Genomic DNA, 20,720 nt, shown 5'->3' with positions numbered 1-20,720 from the left:
GTCCATTATTGTACCACAAGGAAAGTGCAGGCCTGTTCCACCGACGGGTAATGGCACTGACAGTTTGAGAAGGGCAAAATCTGGTAAGCTTTAACCGAATCTTCTTGTGAAGCATCCATTGAATAATCACCTTAACATCGGAGAGTGGGTTGACACTGTTTGACGACTTGGCAGGATTCCCTATCATCCTCCATAGATTCTCAATTGGTCCGAACGGGGCCGTCTAATATCGGCGACCCGCCCTTAGCTCCTACTATCATCGTATTTCCGCCATGAATGCGTCTTGCGCCTCGGATAATATGTTTTCCATCTTCGTCTGATGGAAGACGGGATTTTATAGACAACCCATCTTTTGCTCGTGCTATTTGAAATATTTCAGAAATGCTTGGATTTGACGAGTGAATTGCACCATATGCAAGATAAAAAACAAATTTCTAACTGGAGAATCCGTGAGGGGTAAGCGGCTAGTCCTCCGAAGCGGATTAGTGATGTCTTAGTGTTGGAAAGGTTTTGCAGAGAGGGTGGGGTTGCGCGGCCGGGAAATTCCCTCGGAAGCAATCAGTCCCTTCCATCTTATCTGATCATCTGATTATCTCTAACCCCCCATCCCCCCAGTTCTTTTCTTGAACACTCTTGAACATTTCAAGAACTCAGAGCGGCCCTACTTATTTCATACTCAATTCAGACATTACCCTCATTGCCAATCGTTTGCTCGCGTCTTCATGGCCAGCGAAGGCCTTCCGAAGAGTCCGGACTTGTCCGATCCCGAGACCCAATACATCTTAGAGGGCACTGCCAGATTTCGCCGGCTAGGATGGAAACGCCTTACAGTTATTTCCATAGTGGAGGCAATCGCCCTCGGGAGCTTGGGTCTACCTTCTGCCTTCGCTACGCTGGGCATGGTTGCGGGTGTTATCCTCACAATTGGTATCGGACTGGTAGCGATGTATGCGGGCTATAACATTGGACAAGTGAAGTTAAAGTACCCGGAAGTTGGGCACTACGCGGACGTCGGTCATCTTCTCCTGGGAAATGTGGGAGGCAAAATCTTCGTCGGCAGCTTTGTCGCCCTATTGGTCTTTGTCATTGGGTCTCACTGCTTGACCGGCGCAATTGCGTTCCAGACCATCACCGAAAGCAGCGTGTGTTCAGTGGTCTTCAGTATTGTCTCCGCTGCCATTCTGATGACCCTCGCCATTCCTCCATCCTTTGCCGAAATTGCAATCCTTGGTTACATCGATTTTGCGTCGATTATCTTGGCAATTGGAGTCACGGTGATTGCAACGGGCATTCAAAGTCACAGTTCCACTGGTACCTTCTCCGCTGATCATATCCCGTGGTCTGCGTGGCCCATAGCTGGCATCACTTTCTCGCAAGCAATTGTCGCCACGAACAATATCGTCTTCGCTTATTCCTTCGCTGGCTGCTTGCCTTCCTTCATGGAAGACATGCATACTCCGGAAGATTACATCAAAACCCTCTGGTGGCTAGGAGGCATTCAGATCGTCATCTATACGCTGACAGGATCGCTTATCTACGCTTTCGTAGGCCAGGGGGTGCAATCTCCTGCCCTACTATCGGCCGGACCAGTCATTTCAAGAGTAGTTTTCGGCATAGCTCTTCCAGTGATCTTCATCTCTGGCTCTATCAACGTGACGGTCGTCTGCAGGTACATCCACGGCAAGTTCTACCATGATTCGGCCGCTCGCTTTATCAATACTCGGAAGGGTTGGATGACTTGGTTGGGTCTCATATCCCTTGTTACTGTTCTCGCCTGGGTTATTGCCGAGGCTATACCTATTTTCTCGGAGCTACTTTCTATCATCTCAGCACTTTTTGTGTCCGGTCTCTCGTTTTACATCCCTCCTGTAATGTGGTTTGTGCTTTTGAGAGATGGGGCGTGGTATGAGAAACACAATTTACGGCCTGCGATGTGTAACTTGGTCGTCTTTATTGTCGGTATGATTGTTTTTGGTTGTGGTACTTACTCGAGTATTGCGGAGCTGGTAAGTGGTTTCTATATGGATCTGAAGATCATATGCTGACATGGATTACTATAGGTTAACGAGTTTCGGTCGGGGGAAATAAGTAAACCTTTTACGTGTTAAGAGATTAAGCTTATGATATGATTATGCGTGCAATGTACCCTGGGGGACTCGTGATACTATCAAATTAATCTGGCCGGGTACTTAGTATGTTGTCTAGTATTTCTTGTGTTGAGAGAAAATAGAATAGACTGACGGTTCAACTGAGACAAAGGCATTGTGTACATAAATTCAATGTCAATATATATCCTCTATAAATGTCCCTATTTAGGAAATTGGCTTTGTAGTTGCCATTAGCTATGAACTTCGACCCCCTACTAAACCAGAGCAACAGGCATAATACTTTACCTATCTGGATGTCAATATATAAATGTGCGTATGAGGCTGAATGTCGGCGGTTCTAGACTGACGGGCTATCCTGCCCGCGGGAAACGGAATCCTTGACTTTTTAGTGGAATGTATCTTGTCTATGGGTGATATCTAACAGGTATCGTCTCTTTCCAAATTTCAGCTTGCTTGGAGAAAACAATGAAATGGCATAACAGCAGTGCTGACAACAAGGAAAGCTTGCTTATGCACGACCGGACACAGTCGTATGCAATGTGCAGCCTTAGCGATGAGGCATCGAGCGGCCTAGTATGACATCCGACGGATTAGACACAAAAAAATGCCAAAAAAAAGGGGTATTCGGTATCCATGATTATTTGGAGTTGCTGCCTGAAATAATGAATGCTTAGAGATGCCTAATTCTCCAATGGCTCATGACATCGTTATCTGAGGTTGTATTGCGTTCCTTAGGCAGTTATGGAATGCCTACGGTCGCTTTATCGGACATTTCAGGCGAATCCCCGACCGGATGGATGTAGGTTTAGCAGAGACAACTTCAGCCTCATGCGCCCCACGAGACATGAGGACAATTCCACTGCCGAGCCAAGCATCCTCACAGTCATAGTTGACGGAGAATACTACTGGACATGTTTCACTGACGGTCCAGTTAGATACAAGACTACTTATGCGCTAAGCACGTTCAAGCAGGCATCACCGCGACCCCTGCAGGCAGCATCCATCACCGAAGACCTCGGTCAGGGTCCAAAGCAAATGCTTGCTTCCTTCCATCGTGGCAATCGCCTCAAAACCCTCCCACTAAATCACGGGGCGTCGGTAAAGGAGAAGTTTCCTCTGCCAGCCAAAATCGACGGTTCGAGCCGTCGTATCCGCCCCATCCAATTAAACGGACCACCAATACGCGCTTGTCCCTGAACGGCCCCCACGAGCTTCTGTATGGGTCTTTTGCCTATTCAGGCACAACTGCATTATGATGGTCTGATGCTAACAGAATCAGGGAATTTGTTCTGGAGTCGCAATTTTGAGAGCGATTTCGGCCAATACTACCGATCGTGAGGATGTTGTGCCACGAGTATAGTATAAATATGGCTGTCTGACCCGTCGAGGTTTACTTGTATTCCAGGCTCAGATCTCCAGAACACAAGTATCCGCATCACCATCATGATTCCCGCTATCCTGACCGGAGTTTCCATGCTCGCAGGCTCTGCCTACGCTTCGGCCGTGCAACCCGTTCGCGCCACCGGAGGATGCACCAACATCGATTCGTACTCCCCAGAGACCGGAACCACCGGCTACTTCATGCTTGCTGCCAGCGACTGCAAGAACGTTACCGCGCCGGATCAGGCCTGTCCTATTGAGGGATTCGGTGATACCAGCGTTGTCTTCCGCACTGCTGGAGAGACCGGTATCCATATGGGATATGTATGGCCATTACCCCTTTTGATCTCATCAACCAGTTCGTTAGTACTAACAATTGATCGATTAGATCGCCATCGGCTCCGAAAACGACGAGGCCAAGAACCCCATCATCTGCGATGACTCCTCTCCTTCTATTCTCAACGGCCTTGTCGAGACCGGCGTGAGCGGATACAGCTTTCAGCCATTGAACATCAGTTCTATCCCCTATACCGCGCTTTTGATGTGGGGATTGGACGAGCAGGCGTCTGTCCCGGTCGACTTTTACCATCACTATGTGAACGGCACGCAGCAGGACGGCTTGTTTATTGGCGCCAACAATGTCACTACTTGGGCCATCAAGGAGTACTCTGATTCTGGATCGAAGCTGCCGTACTGGTTGTTCCGGCTCTTGGGGCCTGATAGCGAGGATCCTATCACTGGTGCGGCATTGGAGGAGGGTGAGTTGGTTACCTATATTAAGATTAGGTATTAATTGGGAGTAGCCCGGATCTGTGCCTGCAGAACACGGGTTGATTGTTGGATGGGATTTGAGTTCCCGGCTCCATTAGTGGATAGGAGAGTTACCTCCCGCAGACGGGTCAATCAATATGTTGAACAGACACCCACCAGTTTCTCAAATAAAGTTTGCTTTTCTTTCCCAAAATTCTTCTGCCGATGTAGATCAATAGTGGAGCAGACACATCGCATGCGGGATTGCATCACGCATGAACGATTTCTCGATCTCGTGGTTGACACCTGCGGCAATCGATCGATCGGAGTTCGCATCTACGCCGCGGCGGTTCTTTTCGATCGCTTCACATCGCGATGAGAGGTTGCCTTTTCCTACCTGTCTTCAGGGGATAATCTCGTATGTCGTAGCGATCGTTGGATATGTCGCGTCTACGAATACAAATTGCTGTATAAAGGATGGGTGAAATGCCATGCCCCTCACAGACCTGGTACGGACAAACACTCTCAGTCTCAGCACCAGCCATGGACCACTTCGACGCAACTTCAATGCGCTCATACGCGTCCACTGTCGCATTGGACAACTTCCCCCCTTCAGACGCGCCTTCGCCATGGCGATCATCTACTTCTTCCGGTTCCATCAGCGAAGATGGGTCGCGAGAGGTGCGCAGACGACGACCCAGCGAAATCCTTCTCGGATTTCCTCGTCCCCCTAGTCGTGCACATATCACGACAAAAGCTCTGGTCTCGAGGCCGTCTGTCAAGACACTTCGTAGGAACTATATGATTCACGAGCTTCCTCTTCTTCACCAGCCGAACCCTTACTATGACGAATCCGACGAGTTCAATCCTGTCTGTGACCCTGGCTTGTCCTATGATCTTATTGCACCACAGCACGATACGCAAGAGGCCCCACCACTTCATGCTCTCGAAAAGATCGCCGATCTCGTCTTCTCATCGGAGCATATGCTTACCATTCTGCACAACCCGCGCTATCTAGCGCAATTTCGCGATTTTCTTCTTGAGGAGCGTCCACGCTCTCTCCACAGGTTGACTTACTACTTGACAACGCGTAAAGCCCTCAAGGCCATCGATTACGCGAACGGCTTGGTGCGATGCTTTGTCGATGATGCTCAACCGAAATCACCGGTGTCTTCAATGTCAGGACAGAAAATTGGAGAAATCACCCATCCGGCACTGCAACAGCGGGTACAGGAGGCCTTGAAGATGCTTACTGATGAGGAACTCCCTGCGTTTATTACCTCGCGCTGCATAGGAATTACCAGTCGGGTGGTGGAGGAAAGGGTCAGGGGGACCTTACCGAAGAGGTTCCAGAGAACGGATGAGGAGAAGGCACTGGCGGAGGTATTCTGTCTTACAGATCCGTCGAGACGAGATAATCCCATTGTTTTTGCTTCGGAGGGTAGGCAGTCCCCCCTTCCTTATGAGCCTTTGTTCTTTTGCTGACATCTGTTGGTTTTGGTGGTAGAATTCCATCGCACGACGCAGTATGGAATGGACTATGTGCTTGGACGGAATTGCCGGTTTTTGCAGGGACCGAAGACGAATCCTAATTGTGTGCGGAGGATCAGAGAGGCATTGGCAGCCGGAAGGCATCATTCGGAGTTGTTTCTGAATTAGTAAGTTTAATTGCATACAAAATGCGCATAAATGCTGACAATCGAACGACGTAGCCGTCGCGATGGCTCTCCCTTTATGAACCTTCTCCAGTGCGCTCCACTATGCGACAGCCATGGTAGAGTGCGGTACTTCATCGGGGCTCAGATCGATGTCAGTGGCTTGGTTATGGACGGTGTCCAGATGGAGTCGCTGCGAGATTTGCAAAAGCAGCAGTTAAGGGACGGTGTGGAAGTGGCAGAGGCACCGATTGGTATCCAGAGAGACGAGTTCCGTGACTTGAGTGAGCTATTCAGTCCACGAGAGCTGAAGGTCACTCAGGACATCGGAGGAAGCCTCTTCCAACCTAAGACTTCCCCGGCATTGCGTAATAGCTTCCGGACAAGGTGGTCTGGTGTTGAAGGTGAGGATTCCATCGATACTGATGGGATAAAGGAGAAGGATACCAAGATGGGGACGGCGTTGGTTGGTGTATATGAGAATGTGAGTGTCTCTCACCTAATGTGGGACAGAGTGCTAACTGTTATAGTATCTTCTCGTCCGTCCATATCCATCACTAAGGATATTGTTTACTTCGCCTTCGCTGCAAATACCTGGAATACTACAGTCCTCCTTTCTCTCTAGAATTGGGAGTAGTGCAGCAGTTAGGGATGAATTACTGCATGCATTAATGAGTGGCCGGAGCGTCACAGCAAGGATCAAATGGTTGAATAGATTTAATGCACAGGGAAGGGATAGATGGGTTCATTGCACGCCGCTGCTGGCGAGTAATGGGGAAGTAGGTGTTTGGATGGTGGTGGTTGTAGATGACGATGAGTGACATTTACCGTCACTACTATGTTCGTGACTTGCACATGAGCACATCATAGTAACAGTGAATATAGAGATATAAATAATCACGTGCTCATGCAAGCGTTATTCCCATCGATAACATTTGTGATCTTTAAAATTCTTCTCATTCCTCATTCCTTCCATAACTCATTTCCGAGACAGTCTATCCTCACCGTCTAACGTTATCTACCTAGCCAGCAATCCCTCCACTTCCTCATCCTCACCCTCTCCACCCCTCACCATATCCTCTGAAATCTTGAGTCCCTCTTTTCTTCCCTTCTCCGCATCCACCATCCATACCAGAGGAATAGGTAAGACAATCAACACCGCAATGAAGAAGAACCCACTTCGTACCTGTCCGGTTGCATCGATAAGCACCCCAACGATTGCAGGTCCGATAAACGAGCTCCCCTTGTCTGTTGCAGCGTAAAGTGCATAAAATGCAGCTTCCATACCGGGAGGAATCAATAACCCGAAGAAACTCCGACAGTAGGAAGACAATCCACCGGAAACGACTCCATGCACAATGGCAAGGGGATAGATTTCCCATGGCTGTTGCAATCCGATCACGCCCCAGTTTTTAAATAGAGGGATGTATGCAAGCATACCATAAAGCGGGATGAGTTCAAACAACGCAATGCAGACCATGATGGTATGGTTGGACTTGAGACCGAAGTACCGGGAGACAATAGGCCACAGGAACGCTCCTGCCATACCGGAAAGTGTTGCGGTGATAGAAAGAAGGGCAACCATGGTTGTGCTCATCTTGAGTTCGGTGCGGGCGAAGAGGATTGCCGTACCGGAGACGGTGGCCATTGCGTCTGACAGGAGGAACCACGCCACGAGGAAAACGATCACTTCACGGAGTTTGAGAGCTATTTTCACCGTTTTCCACAGTGATTTCCACGCGAAGGCGACGAGGTGAAGCCAGATGCGCCAGCGTGGTTGGCGGCTGTTTGCGCCCGTTGAAGTAGATTCGAGGGGTGGTCCGGGACGGCTGCGCAGCCAGCGCCGGCTCACCATGGTGAAGCTAAACCACCAGATGCCAACGAGCAGGAGCACGAAGCGCAAAGGAAGCGTGCCAGAGGCCTTGGAGATCGAGGTTTTGGATAGGGTGAAGAGCAGTAGGATACTGAGTATTTGGACAAACACTGCTGCGCAGTAGCCGAGACCAACGCCCTTGGAGGAGATCTTGGTGGACAACTGCAATTCTGGGGAGGAAATGCCTGTTGCGCCGCCTAGACCGAGCCCGGTTGGAGGGCGATGGTTTGGTTCGTCCCTATCAAAGGATGTGCGGGCGTGCACGTATTCGGCTTCTGGGTCGAGCCGATGCAGTTCAGCGGCGGATTCCTTGTTACTGTTCTGGATGGAGGGGTCATTGGCGACGAGTACTGGTAGGAAGGAATTTAGTACGACGAAGGATGAGCCGAGACAGACGACTCCAACGACGACTAGAAGCGCCCCCAGTACGAATACTGGAGGCGCGACGAAAACGAATAGCATGCTTGTTGCTGATCCGATAAATCCAAATGCGACAAGAAGCGTCTTGCGATTGTTCTCTATACGATTTCTCAGCATTGCCTCATCGGAGTATAAGGCAGTGGGTCATACCATAGTCTGCCAGGGCGCTGAATGAGATCAGAGTCAACGCCTGCACCAGAACCGCCAGAGAGAAAGTATACATGGCGAAGCTGGCCGTGTTGATCTCCAATCCCATCAGTCCAACCACACACTGCTCATTGGTGTCATCGCGGCGAAACATGGCTGGAGAAGATTCCTTGGGCGCGGAGGGCGAGTCGGGACCGACGCACGGCAAATGGCTGCTTTGGAGGAACCCGCGCTCACGGGCCAATTGCTCCAGTGTGAGGGGAAGGAATGAGCCTATACGATATCATTAGCATTGCAAATATGAAGATGGGTTCAAGGAAGGGATTACACACCTACGCCGCATACCGCAAACACTTCAGCAGCGATACCATAGGCGTACCATCCCCAGATTTCCTGGCGGCTGGTGGGCGTTGTATCCTCGCCGGGATAGCGCGGCGCGCGGGCCTGGCCATCCTCATCCGGAGGAGAGGCCGGCGGAGATGCAAAAGCCATCAGAAGAAGCAGGAATGATGAGCAGGGGACCAGAGGAACTTCACAGCAGGTCCATCAAGGGAGAAAACACGATCGAAGTCACATTCGGAGGTCTCGGAGACCTGCGGAAATGCGTCCAACCAGCGTTGTGCTGCTGACTCAGCCAGACAGTGTGCACAACTCAACACTAATGCACGCTACGTCATGGGATCCACTTTGGCTGTTCTTATCAGAGCAACTGATCCGATCGATTGATATCGGCTTGGCTTGCCGGCTTCACATCTCTTCATGTGCCCTCACTAGATTCCATATCAGGCTGGTATATCCTTGTGCTTGTGATCATGCCTGATCATGAAATCTGTCGCTGCTCTGCATGTTTTTACACTATAACTGCCTCTTTCTGGGCTCTCATGTTCATCCAGTGAATCATTCTCTCACGGCTTTCTAGCCCCTTTCAGACGCGGGGCATTATTTCCTGGGCTTAGAGTATGACTGACAGACGGCTATTAAATTTACAAATGGTAACACTAGATTGCTGCTGTTTCTATGGAAATGTCACTTAGTCTAGGGCAGCCGGCCACGGGCCGGTTCAGGCGCTTTTCCTCGACTGCGTTGGGCCCTTCTCTGTCAACAACACGTCGAGATTCCTTCTTCCTCTTCTCCTCCTTTTCACCTTCTACTTCTTCTACCCTCATCCTCCAAACACCTACCGTCCTTCTAAGTATTCCTTGTCTTGAACACTCCCTTTGATCATCCAAACCTTTCTACACGTACCTACCACCTGCTGCAGAGGACCGACACCATGTTCTCAGTTCTCTTCCTCTATTTGCAGCTTCTGCTGTTCAAATTGTTGTACTACGTTAGAGGCCACGACAAGAACCTCATCACCAAGTCCGCCGCTTTTGCTCACTTGCCTGAGCCCAATATGAAGCTCGAGGCTCCTGAGTGCGGGCTGCCCGGATGTAGCCTCCTCGACCATCACACCTACCTTGACGGTGAGAAGGGAGGCAGATTCCCCAACCTCCGATGGACTATGCCTCGCTCCGGAGAAGCCAAAGAGTTTGTACTTATTTGCGAAGACCCCGACGTCCCCATCCCGTCTATGGTCTTCGTTCACGGTCTTTTCTTCGAGATTCCACATACTTGTTTCGTCGCCTACGATGATGACGTTGACATGAATCCCAACATGCCTGGCCGCATCACCTTCGCTGGTTGGAGATACGTTCCTAACCTTCTTGGGTCGTCTTACATCGGTGCCTCGCCCCCCTACGGCCACGGGTATCATCGCTACATTTTCACCATCGTGGCGCTGAGCGAGCCCCTTGACATTGCCCAGCCAGACAAGGCTACTGTCTCAGTCATTAAAGAGGCCATGGTCGGCAAAGTCATCGGATATGGTGAATGGTTAGGCACCTATCAGCGCACTATGCCTCGCTAACTTGCGTATCTGCTCCTTCGCCAATTCTTCTTGGTTCGTCTCTTTATGCGAGTACCTACTTTCGACACGTCTTTGGTTCATGTCTAGGAAGGATTACAGACAGCTCGTTGGGATGACATCTGGACAGAATGTGGTGGATTAATTGACCTTCCTTAGATTGGTCTTCTTTGGAGTGGTCTTCTTTGAACTGGTCCTCGTCTGTTTTCCCTTTTCAATTCTGTTGTCGACTTGATATCTCTCGCGACTCGTCATTGTGTTGTTTCTTCTTCTCCGTTCATGTTCTCGACTCAATGTTTCTCGTTACTGATCTCTCGTGTGTTGTCTTACATCATATGATGATGGTCTTAGTGCCAGTCTAATGACTGGAATGAGCTAACGCGTCGGAACCCAATCTAATTCATTAACTTGCTTGATCTCACAAAGTATATAGGGTACGCCTCGTCCTCGCCCCTCACCCCTCGTCGTCGTCCTTCACGCCCCTACACGAATCAGTGTTAGCCACAACCGCGAGCCTAGAATGTATAAACGACCTACCAGAGTTATCCTCAACTTGCTTCATAAAAACTGCGAACCTCCGCATGGTGACCTCAACCGACGACTCACACGCCCGTAGCGTTGCGGGGCCCGCACATCTTCCCCCTTCAACCGCGTCTTTCCCTAACGACCTGAATATCTTTTGCAGTGTCTCCAACACCTCCAAAATCTTCATTAAGTTCCTCCCCAGTAGTGTTCTTACCAGCATCACGGACTCCTTTTCATCCAACTCTATCTGCCCCAACACTGTCTTACTCCTCATACAGATAAATTGCGGCAATGGCTCCTCGAACGCCAATACTGACGGATCAAATAGCATGTTCCCCCTCATAATGTTATATGCTATACAGACGGCTTCAAATAGGGAGAGACATTGCTCCGCCAATGCTGGTAGCATCACATATGATGAGTGTGGGCTTTTTCGACAGTCTTGGCATTGGAGTACATCCTTGCCGTGTGTATATACCCTTTGAACGATATCGAGAACCGTGCCAAGTTCAACAACGGGCTGGACAGTCCGGAGCTCCGTAATTATTTGAAGTCCATTAATTGAGCAGGGACAATTGGTAGTGGGCGGTTCCATTCTGCTTGCGTGCTGGGGCATTTGGTACCCCGTTGACATTGCTGATGTGGCTTCTCTGTTGATGGTAAGTCTTGTCATCGTCCAGATGCTGTGTGATGGAGGGCTTGGGATATGACTCAATCTAACTTCATACTTGCCTTCACGTGTTGTTCTCATTCAAGTACGACCTCGGTGAGTGTGATTCATGGCAGCCTCACATTTCCGATCAACCTTGAAGGAATTGGCTTTGTTGGTCCAGAATATCTGGACAGCCTGTTCGTCGTGGAACATGTTGTCATTCGACCCGCAGTGGGTTGCACAGATATCGTTGTGACCGGTAGGCTGGTTGACGTATAGCAATTTGGCTTAAATTGAATACGAGAAGTAGACCCTTGCTCTGGCGATAAACTGAAGGCAATACTGATTGTATTCTGATTTAGGAGTTACAGGGGTTCAGAAGCAAGCTACGGCTTAGAAATGTCGTGGAAATGCGACCAATAGTCGAATTAAAACCAATCACTACAAAATTTATAAACTCTGAACAGCAGCGCCATTGCCTACACCCTGGTCATCCTCTTCATCTGCAACATAACCTCCTCCAACCGCCTCTCAGTCTCCTTAGCCAGAGATACGCGAGCGGACGATTCTTGCGTATAAAGTGTGATTCTTTTGACCGTTGACAGCAGATCCGATAATTGACTGTATAAGATCTGCAAGATGCAGAAGAACTTGTCACCAGACTGGACGCAGAACTTGCCCACTACCAATGGACATGCATCAATTTGACTCCTGAAATGCAGTCCACCACTCCGGTACCGTCTGCTCATATTTCCTGGAATATCCTGCTTGCAATCCGGCAGCATGTGCTCGTGATACCCGTTGTACAGCAGTCTCTGCGGATTCCCGGCTTCCCCTGTCGTTATGGCCTCCAGATTCGTCATCAGACTGTCGATATTGACAACTATGACCATGAGTATATCCCTTTTCGTGATGCAGCAGACGCAACATTTGAGAATGGTATCGGATACATTCAGCAGCATACGTTGACAGTGAAGAATATGGTCAATCGACATATACGGCCCCATCCTTATGGCGATCGACATCTGCCTGAACGATTCCTGTATCGTGTACTCGTGACACTGGAATTGATATGCGTGCGGCGCTAGAACGGCTGACACGGGTTTCAAATCTCCCGCAGGGAGGCCATATAGGTATGGTCTCTTTGTCATCTTCGCTTGAGCAAATGCAGTAGTTTCGGTGGCTATCTGTCTGGTTGGGGAAGCGTCCATCGTGGAGAATGGTAGCGACCAAGCCAAGGGGTCCTCCTTCAGATACTTTGCCTCTGACGGGGCATCCATGATACCATGAATATTCTCCAAGGTCGTGGCTGCGATGAGCGGTGTATCCTGAATAAAGCTTGTCGAGATATGCTTCGGATCTACTGGAGAACGACCACCAGTACTTTCAGGCTTGACGCTGCTCACAATCGAATCCAGCAGTAAACCTTCCTGCCCCAGATCGACCGGCGGGTTGGCAATGAACTCTTGCACCCAGCTATCGGAGAATAAATCGAAGCCACTATCCGCGACTATTCCAGTTAACATGACACAGCGGTATAATAGCCGACAAGATAGCGATACTTACACAAAGCTGTAGGGGTAGCCTCATCCAAAAAGCAATCGCCCGGTAAACTTGGAACCGAATCTATCACACCAACAGGGTCCAAAACATTTTGGCTCCCACCTGCTTTCTCCAGTAGCAGGAGAGTATCATCCAACACAGTCTCTTGCTCGTCCTCTAACTTCATCTTCTTCTTTCTGTTATTGTTACTGCTGTTATTGCTGTTACTGTTCTTGGAACAGTTCCGTGCTCGCGACTCTTGCTTCCGAGGCCCGTCCAGAAACTCACGATCCCGACGATAGTCGCTCTCGTCGTCAACATCTTTCTTCTTTGCTGGTCTTCCTAACCGTCGCGATATGCTGTAGACACAGTCGATGCGGTGTTTTTGACACCGACGACAGGCTGGCTTCTCATGGCTGCAACGGATCTTGGCTTGTTGGCAGGCGTTGCAGGTGGAGCGGACTTTGACGCTTTTAGGCAGTGGATGGGGATGCTCGTTCATATTGAATAGAGAGATATATGATCAGTATAGATAATAAGAACACAGCTATATTACTAGCGTAGTAATATTCACAGCAATAAGTAAAGCTCTCCTGCATCCTCCAGGGGGTTACATACTACTTATATGTACTATATTAATAGTATGCAGCAGTCAGTACTACTACTAGTAGCCATACTAGCAAACCCAACCCAACACACCACAAATCCCAGCATAAAGGATACTATGAACTAGTAGACCGCCACTCCACGCCGAGCCACGCCATGATGCCACGCCCTGCACGCCCTACCACACAGGGACAAGTTCCCACACAGTAAGCAACCCGTTCGAACGGGACGACGGGTGGGTGATTAAAGTCGAGGTTACATGGGCGAGAGAAATCTTTTCACGTTCCACACGACCCTTCTGCTACTACTACCTACTAGTCTACTACCCACTCAGCGCCTTTTTTCGACCGCTAAGGCTGATCCCAAAGAAGATTACTCTGTTTTTCACTTGTCTCATATGCCCAGAAATTCTGAATTTGAGTTCTGAGTTACTAATTGCTTGTCCTACCACCCTTCTTGCCCCTCCTCTGCATGATGATGATTGGGGAGAGACATCCTTCCCTCCCTCCCCACCGGATGGCTTGCCTTTGTCTGTGTATGTGTAGAGTGAAAAGGACTCAGTGTTAGTGTAGTGTAGTGTAGTATATGCCTGTCATATGTTTTGCTCAGCTTTGGTTGCTGCTGCTACTGCTGCTGATGATTGGAGCGTCCCAACAAGGTAGGTCTATCCCCTTGGCTGTGTTACGTTGGTATGGTTTCTTTTACGAATATGGTAGATGGTTCGTGCGTGCTGATTCATTCATTTGTCTTTTTAGTTCAGAAAGTAAGGTTTTACCCATACCGCCTTGTTGGGTCAGATTTAGGCTATAGTGCTTGCTAGCTGAGTCGGGCTTGGGCCTGGGCCTGGGCCTGGCTTTCTTCCATGTTGTTACTCATTGCTAGCGTGGTTTCTGTGGGGGAGTCGCTGGGTGGATGAGTTGTTGTAGTTGTAGCAGCAATAACAGTACTAGTGGTGAAAACAGAAGTACTAATGCTGCTGCTGCTGCTGCTGCTAAAATCGCATTCAACCCACCTCATTGAAGTCGTCGTCTTTGTAGCCGTACTGATACTCGTAGACGTAGCCACCCCTCCCTCACTCCCACTACTAGTAGGTAAATCAACCTCATTCCTAACATAAAACCAATTCCCCGCTACGGGCGTGCCCAGCCCCGCTGCATCTGCAAAGAGTTTCATGTCGAATCCAGCTCGTGCCTCCGCTGTAGGTGGGAATATGTGCTCAAAACATTCTGGGAATGTGTAGTTGGGTGGTTGGGTGTACAGGAGGTAGAGGTATCGGTGGTGAGAGTTGGTAGGGGGCTGGGGGGCTATGTAGGCTGCTGGTTTTCTGGTTGGCATTTGGGGGATTGGGAGGAGGATGTTGCTGTTGTTGGGGTATGAGATTAGGTCGGGCTGGTACCAGTGCAGAATGACGGTTGCTGTGGTGTGGTTGTAGAGGACGTCGAGGTCGAGGAAGAGGATGGTGTAAGTTTGGTGGAGAGGGAGGTGCTGGGTGCTGAGGATGGGGAGGGGTTTTGTGTCTGTTTATTCTTGGGTTAGGAGCTGTGTGGGGAAAGGGGAGGTGGTGGGGAGAGGATATACCGAGTATTTGGAGGGTGTCGCCGGGTTGGATCCATGGGGTATTGGGGTAGTGGAGATGGAGGGTCTGGGGATAATGTGGAAGGGGGTCAATGATTTGGGTAGTGACTAGAGGGATGAGGAGGGAGATGAGGAGATAGTAGTTCATGATGGTGGTTGGAATGGTAGGTACCAGGTGTAGCGGTAGAAAGTGTGCGAGATATCATGTATGTGAGCTTTTGATTTGAGTCTGTTTATTATATTATACTATCGTGGACTTCAGTGTAACAGAACGGGAAATATTGTCGACCGGTGATTATTGCAATCGGCTGTCCTATCAGTATTCTGATACCGGTCTATATCTCTCATCTGCACATCGCCATGCCATTCCCTTCACATACACCCATCCCAACAGCGGACACACTACTGCCCCCACCATTCCTCCCACTAACCCATATGTCCATCCGTTTCCCCAGCGTACCATGGCTGGATTTACTAGTCCTGTTGCTGCTGCTCCCAGAAAGCACCGCACCAGGTTATTCGCCGCCATGGCTGTGGCGGGTGTACTGTAGTACAAATCCACAATCAGAATATTCATGATATTGTAGGCTGCTGTGATGGAGAAGCTGATGGCGAAGATGAGGACAAGGGCGTGGGAGAGGGTCGGCGTGGCTAGGCTCATGAGCGCGGAGTAGCTTAGAATAGACAAGGCTGCTAGCATCTATGATATGGTATTCATCAGTCAATAACATCCTCAGATAATGTCAAGAATGAGGGGTAACACCGTCAATGGGAGACAAATTTGGATTCGGGCCCGCTCAATTGGAAATGCTCCGTGCCGGTGCGCTTGGAAAATCGGAGACCCGAACTGCCCCTGTAGACGCCGGTAATTCCAGTCAAGCAGGAGTCCGCTGAAGGTTGTGCTTAGAAGGGATCCCACACCAGCAGGAACGAAGACCAGTCCGATTGCGAAGTCATTCAGATGGTAGGTCTGCTTGAACTGTGATGGGATTCCAGCGGTGACAGCGTAGTAGCTGGCAAAGAGAAGGCCGTTGGACAGTAAGACGAGCCCAGTTGGGCAGTGCGAAAGAAGGCGCAACGTCGATAAAGGATTAGGAAGGGTAATTCTAGAGGGTTTATGGCCCGGAGTACTGGTAGTCGCGGGTACTGGATTGCGCCAGTGTCTGTACCAAGCCAGGCCAGACTGGTTCCAGCCGTATGGTGGAATGGAGCCATCACTTACGATCTTGCGACATGTTTCCGGAAAGAAGATGAGGAGAGGGGCAAAGAATACCCCAGAGGTTATTGCAAGAAACCAGAAAATGGCCTGCCAACCCAGATATTGACTCAGGATCCCCCCAACCAGGGGTCCAACAGACGGCGCAAGGATGATCCCCAGAGACGTGATTCCCATATAAGTACCGCGCTCAGCGGATGTTATCACGTCTGCAGCCACAGCAGAAGCGAGCGCGACGGTGCCGCTGCTACCGCAGCTCTGGATGGCACGAAGGATCAGCAGTGCCGGGTAGCTGTGCTGCAAGGCAAGCGCGATATTACCTGTGATATAGACGGCAAAACAAAGAATATAGGCAGGTCGACGGCCGGCTTGGTCCGCGAAGGATCCCATAAAGGCTGGGGCGAGACCTTGACATAGCTGTTCGGTCAGTGCAGATAGCCGTTGATAAAGACGTCCACGCGTACCATGTATGTTGTGATTGTCAAGTTAATCTGCGAGCTAGTTACATGCAAGTCTGCAGCAATGGAGTTCAGAGCTGGATAGTAGATGTTAGCGGAAAGTGGTGAGAAGCTGGATGCAAGCGCGGCGGTTAGGATGATGAGCCGTTTCTGGCCAGGAGTAAAAATCGAGTATGGCTTCTTCGCTGGCTGTTCAGCCAGCAGAGGTGTGCCTTCGGTGGCAGGCTGGCTCGCTGCCACCAGAGTGGCTTGATTTTGCTGACTGTTTGACATGATCTTCACCTCTATGACCGAGATTGGAGGATTCCAGTTATCCCAGCCAAGACTACCTTACTTCTAGACGAATATTGCATGCTCGTGAAAACCATGATTTGCTCTATCACCTAGTGTGACAACTGACGTATATACCATTCAACCATACTTACAATTTCGGCAGTAGTCTTTCCTCTGCCTCCCCTGTGTAGATGTGTGATGGCCGCAACAACTTGCCGCGTGTCACTGTAGGTTGTTAGAAAGTCCCGATATCCTACCGTCGCATCACTGCTTACGCATGTACTCCCGCCAATGCGCCATAATCCCCATGATCCGCTGGGCCAACATAGCCGCTGGGATGATCTCCGGGTCGAAGCCACTACACGTGTCAGCAGTGGGTCCAATCGAGCAACGCTTTCCTTCGGGCGCCGTACATGGCTGTAAAGATGAAATGTCCGTAGAAGTCACCGTTCACGTACAGCCCCCGCTCATTGAAGTAGGCATCATTTGAACAAGCTCTCTCAATCTGCTCGGCTAGTTTAAAATGCTTGTCTGCAGACATATCCAGATCCTTCAATATGGATTGGATTGGCGGCACTCGCGGATCGATGCCTTTGTACGAGCGGTGGCCATACCCAAACACCTTCACGTGTCCCTGCTTCACGTCGCGAAGATAACGTGGTATATTCTCGGCCTGGCCAATATCCCTCAAGGTTCTCTTGGCGGATTCCGTGGCGCCGAAATGCAGCGGTCCCCACGCCGAGCCTATGGCCGTGATCAAACAGGAGATAGGGTCCGTCAAGGATGATGATGTGGCCAGAGCAGAGAAGACTGTCAATGCCATTCCGTGGTCCGAGTTGAGGATAGAAAACCGCCGGAAGCAAGACAGCTTGACACGATCGGGACGACCAGTCCTCGAGTCCACAAGTCCCGCCATCACAAACAGATTTTCATAGTATGACCTTCCCCGAGATGGCGGCGTAAATCGTAGACCCTTCCGGTGACTATTCACAAGGCCAAATACCACAGCGTAGGCACCCACGGTTCGGATTATTGCACGGTCGGCATCCTCAGGATTATTCCGATACATGTTAGCATCACGCGATGCCGGGATCATGTCAGGATGACTAGCTAGACAAGCCGAAAGGCCAGCAACAATGAGCGGCAGCGGCGACGAGGCGCCTCTAGACAGACACTTCATCAGCGATGGCAGACGCAGATCGGATTTACTTACGGAAGGCTCCAGATCGTTCTCTGCACATCATCTGACACGGCTAGCATGGCCCCTGTCAATTCGTGGCTGAGATTATTCCTCTGCGGCACTGTTGGATAAGATCCCCAAACAAGGAGATGCAGTACGTCCTCGAAATCGCTTTCCCAAAGTTGCTCCAAGCTGTAGCCGCGAAAAAGAAGCAAACTCCTCTCATGATCCCTAAAACAGTCAGGTCGTTCCGCCACTGCAGTGGAACTCGTACGAGAAGCTTATGGCTGTCTCCACAACAGTAGTATTTCTCAACCCAGGGTCATGTACCCTGAGGCCACCAGCGATTTGATCTGCACGGTCGGCTCCCGTTCCTGGGCCTTTGATTTTTTTGAAATCCACGGCCGCGACGGCATTTCTCCGGATTGGGATCTCATATTGCACATCGGTGCGCGAGTCTTTGACATAGAGTATTCCGGAGGACATTGAATTGACGATGCTCCGTAGCGGGTTCGCTAGTCGCGGTCTATGGCATAGATGCACCGCAATGTTGGCGAAACCATAATCTTAAGATCGTCTGGGACCGTGGCATAATTTCCCGGTAGATGGCAGATGCCTGCAATAACAAAGTGTCTCGGGTTTCCAAGTTTTCGACAGTGTTGCTTCCCAAGTATTGACCGTCCCCAATGTTCCAGTCGTCCGTCGTAGCTTACTCGGCTTCTTCCGGAGTAAATTTCTCGCGTATATGGCAATCAGCCATGGTGGTACTATGCCTTATTCCGTCGTGGCACACCATTTTCAAGGGCACTTAAACACCGATTCTCAACGCTGGTGGCCAGGTCTCACTCTTTACAGGCCTCTTAGCGAGCGGAACTGGTTGGTTAAACGGTGTGATATTCCAAGAAACGAGATTGAATTCGATGAATACAAAATTGTTTCATTATTAACTACATTGCATAATATTCGTCATATCATAGCATGTTTTGTGAAGCCTCCATTCGGTGCTTGCTTACTCGGGCATATTCTTGAAAGGCTTCTCCAAGTGCTCCTGGCAGAAAGGAAGCTTGCTAACGGTCCAAATCTCGGTGTCCTGAAAGAGGAATTTAGATGAGTAGCTAGGTTATTAAAGGGGGTTCGCAGAACATACCGGCTTGAGGTTTTTCTTGATTTCGGTGTCAAAAGTACCAGCTTTCAGGGCGATGATTTCTGGGGCCGCGTCGGGATCGTGCGCGATGGGTGAACCACAATCCGAACAGAAGAGACGGTGCACCGCATGGCCGGAGGATCCTGTTCCAGACCACTTCTTGAGGGGTCCATTGACCGTCAATTTGTCCTTGGGGACAACGGCAACTAGAGCTGTTGGGAAGGTCAGTAACCATGGAACGGCCTTGCTTAGTTCGAACTAGGGGGATGGGAGCCAAGGAGGAACACCTACAGTAGGTTGACCCGCTTTGACGCTGGCAGTCGTCACAATGATCGTACCCCACGATGAGGGGTGCGTCGACGTCCACAGTGTAGGTGACAGCCTTGCACAGGCAGTGGCCGGACAAAGGCATTCTGGCAATAATTGGATGGAGAATTTGGAGGGTATTGGAGAATGCTGATTGGAGAGAAGGAGAGACTGAAGGCGACCAAGGTGCTCACGAGATGAGGACCCTCGAGAAAAGTGGAAGACGAGGCGACGTATTTATAGCTGACATCTTGCCCATCCACGATGTTGAGAAGATTATCACCCAAGGATCCGGATGGGCAATGGGGAGGTAGAAACCCGTTCTCGTTGACGACATGGCTGGATGGCTGGAATTGGCGTTGGCCGCGACCGTCTGAGAAAACAACAATTTGTCATGACTGAAGAGGGGCGCGCCTTTGCGTCACGGGACAACCTCTCTGCTTGGTTCCTTCTGTTCTCCCTTCTCCAAGTTTCTCCACTTCTCGTCCCTCGATGCGATGCACGGTTGCTTTCCTTTCTTTGTTGCGCCTCGAAAGAAACTTCTGCTCTAGTCCCCTTGCTCACCTTCTCGGACTCCATTTCCAGCGGGTGGATCTCTCTCTCCCTCTCTCAGAGCAGGTCTCGCAACAGCCGCGGTAGTTACGGAGTTACGCCGGAATCCAATTACTCCCTCACTGCACTGCCCTGCACTCTCACCAATCATCCTCCAGCTGCCCCATATCAATCAGGGTGCTGATCGCACACTTGACATGCCGCCATCCCGAAATGGTGTGGGCAGTTGTTCCAATAGACGTGTCGAATCTAGTCCACAAACCATGCTGACCGGATAAGGTGCAGTGCTGGTCCCTCTTTCCATCCTACTCTTTCCGGACAAAGATTTGTCACGCTTTACCCCGGAGATGGCCGGCAATGTGCTCTGAGTTAGTAGTCCATAATCGTGGAGATTTGAGATTCCTCGTCCCGAATGGGGGAGCACTGGCCGCCGATCGCTGGCCGACAGCTTC

The 20,720-nt window shown here is 50.2% G+C and overlaps 9 protein-coding genes across 9 annotated transcripts; 4 read left to right on the top strand and 5 right to left on the bottom strand.

Annotated features, from left to right (window-relative positions):
* Window positions 1–575: 575 nt before the first annotated feature.
* Window positions 576–2,267, top strand: BO88DRAFT_365459 (uncharacterized protein). The gene is made up of 2 exons (XM_025704008.1): window positions 576–2,006; window positions 2,061–2,267. The coding sequence occupies exons 1-2, from the start codon at window positions 723–725 to the stop codon at window positions 2,106–2,108; spliced, it is 1,332 nt and encodes a 443-aa protein (XP_025562938.1). The 5' UTR covers window positions 576–722; the 3' UTR covers window positions 2,109–2,267.
* A 1,228-nt stretch (window positions 2,268–3,495) lies between these two features.
* BO88DRAFT_404854 (uncharacterized protein) lies at window positions 3,496–4,359 on the top strand. Its single transcript, XM_025706730.1, has 2 exons — window positions 3,496–3,812; window positions 3,877–4,359. Exons 1-2 carry the CDS (start codon window positions 3,552–3,554, stop codon window positions 4,279–4,281), a joined length of 666 nt encoding a protein of 221 aa, XP_025562937.1. The 5' UTR covers window positions 3,496–3,551; the 3' UTR covers window positions 4,282–4,359.
* Window positions 4,360–4,590: 231 nt separating this feature from the next.
* Window positions 4,591–6,813, top strand: BO88DRAFT_42932 (white collar). Its single transcript, XM_025709141.1, has 4 exons — window positions 4,591–5,679; window positions 5,746–5,896; window positions 5,951–6,377; window positions 6,424–6,813. Exons 1-4 carry the CDS (start codon window positions 4,716–4,718, stop codon window positions 6,712–6,714), a joined length of 1,833 nt encoding a protein of 610 aa, XP_025562936.1. The 5' UTR covers window positions 4,591–4,715; the 3' UTR covers window positions 6,715–6,813.
* On the bottom strand, window positions 6,688–8,893 carry BO88DRAFT_365457 (MFS transporter). The gene is made up of 3 exons (XM_025704007.1): window positions 8,666–8,893; window positions 8,337–8,606; window positions 6,688–8,284 (listed from the first exon to the last, which is right to left on the bottom strand). The coding sequence occupies exons 1-3, from the start codon at window positions 8,823–8,825 to the stop codon at window positions 6,912–6,914; spliced, it is 1,803 nt and encodes a 600-aa protein (XP_025562935.1). The 5' UTR covers window positions 8,826–8,893; the 3' UTR covers window positions 6,688–6,911.
* A 525-nt stretch (window positions 8,894–9,418) lies between these two features.
* On the top strand, window positions 9,419–10,596 carry BO88DRAFT_42909 (YbhB/YbcL family Raf kinase inhibitor-like protein). The gene has a single exon (XM_025709119.1). It carries the CDS (start codon window positions 9,607–9,609, stop codon window positions 10,240–10,242), a length of 636 nt encoding a protein of 211 aa, XP_025562934.1. The 5' UTR covers window positions 9,419–9,606; the 3' UTR covers window positions 10,243–10,596.
* On the bottom strand, window positions 10,468–11,705 carry BO88DRAFT_42915 (uncharacterized protein). Its single transcript, XM_025709122.1, has one exon. The coding sequence runs from the start codon at window positions 11,513–11,515 to the stop codon at window positions 10,694–10,696; it is 822 nt and encodes a 273-aa protein (XP_025562933.1). The 5' UTR covers window positions 11,516–11,705; the 3' UTR covers window positions 10,468–10,693.
* Window positions 11,706–11,895: 190 nt separating this feature from the next.
* BO88DRAFT_443792 (Zn(II)2Cys6 transcription factor domain-containing protein) lies at window positions 11,896–13,460 on the bottom strand (the record flags this gene model as incomplete). The annotated part of the gene is made up of 2 exons (XM_025710051.1): window positions 11,896–12,926; window positions 12,983–13,460. The coding sequence occupies 2 exons, from the start codon at window positions 13,458–13,460 to the stop codon at window positions 11,896–11,898; spliced, it is 1,509 nt and encodes a 502-aa protein (XP_025562932.1).
* Window positions 13,461–14,380: 920 nt separating this feature from the next.
* BO88DRAFT_388351 (putative citrate synthase) lies at window positions 14,381–18,752 on the bottom strand (the record flags this gene model as incomplete). The annotated part of the gene is made up of 11 exons (XM_025704860.1): window positions 14,381–15,081; window positions 15,143–15,247; window positions 15,539–15,839; window positions 15,903–16,285; window positions 16,466–16,772; window positions 16,820–17,075; window positions 17,239–17,311; window positions 17,362–17,444; window positions 17,500–18,249; window positions 18,300–18,497; window positions 18,541–18,752. The coding sequence occupies 11 exons, from the start codon at window positions 18,750–18,752 to the stop codon at window positions 14,381–14,383; spliced, it is 3,369 nt and encodes a 1,122-aa protein (XP_025562931.1).
* Window positions 18,753–19,200: 448 nt separating this feature from the next.
* Window positions 19,201–20,151, bottom strand: BO88DRAFT_404849 (GFA family protein). The gene is made up of 3 exons (XM_025706729.1): window positions 19,702–20,151; window positions 19,414–19,622; window positions 19,201–19,356 (listed from the first exon to the last, which is right to left on the bottom strand). Exons 1-3 carry the CDS (start codon window positions 19,820–19,822, stop codon window positions 19,276–19,278), a joined length of 411 nt encoding a protein of 136 aa, XP_025562930.1. The 5' UTR covers window positions 19,823–20,151; the 3' UTR covers window positions 19,201–19,275.
* Between the last annotated feature and the right edge of the window lie 569 nt (window positions 20,152–20,720).

The sequence above is a fragment of the Aspergillus vadensis genome, assembly GCF_003184925.1.
Source record: "Aspergillus vadensis CBS 113365 unplaced genomic scaffold BO88scaffold_11, whole genome shotgun sequence".
NCBI lineage: Eukaryota > Fungi > Ascomycota > Eurotiomycetes > Eurotiales > Aspergillaceae > Aspergillus > Aspergillus vadensis.
This window is presented reverse-complemented; position numbering and strand designations above follow the sequence as displayed.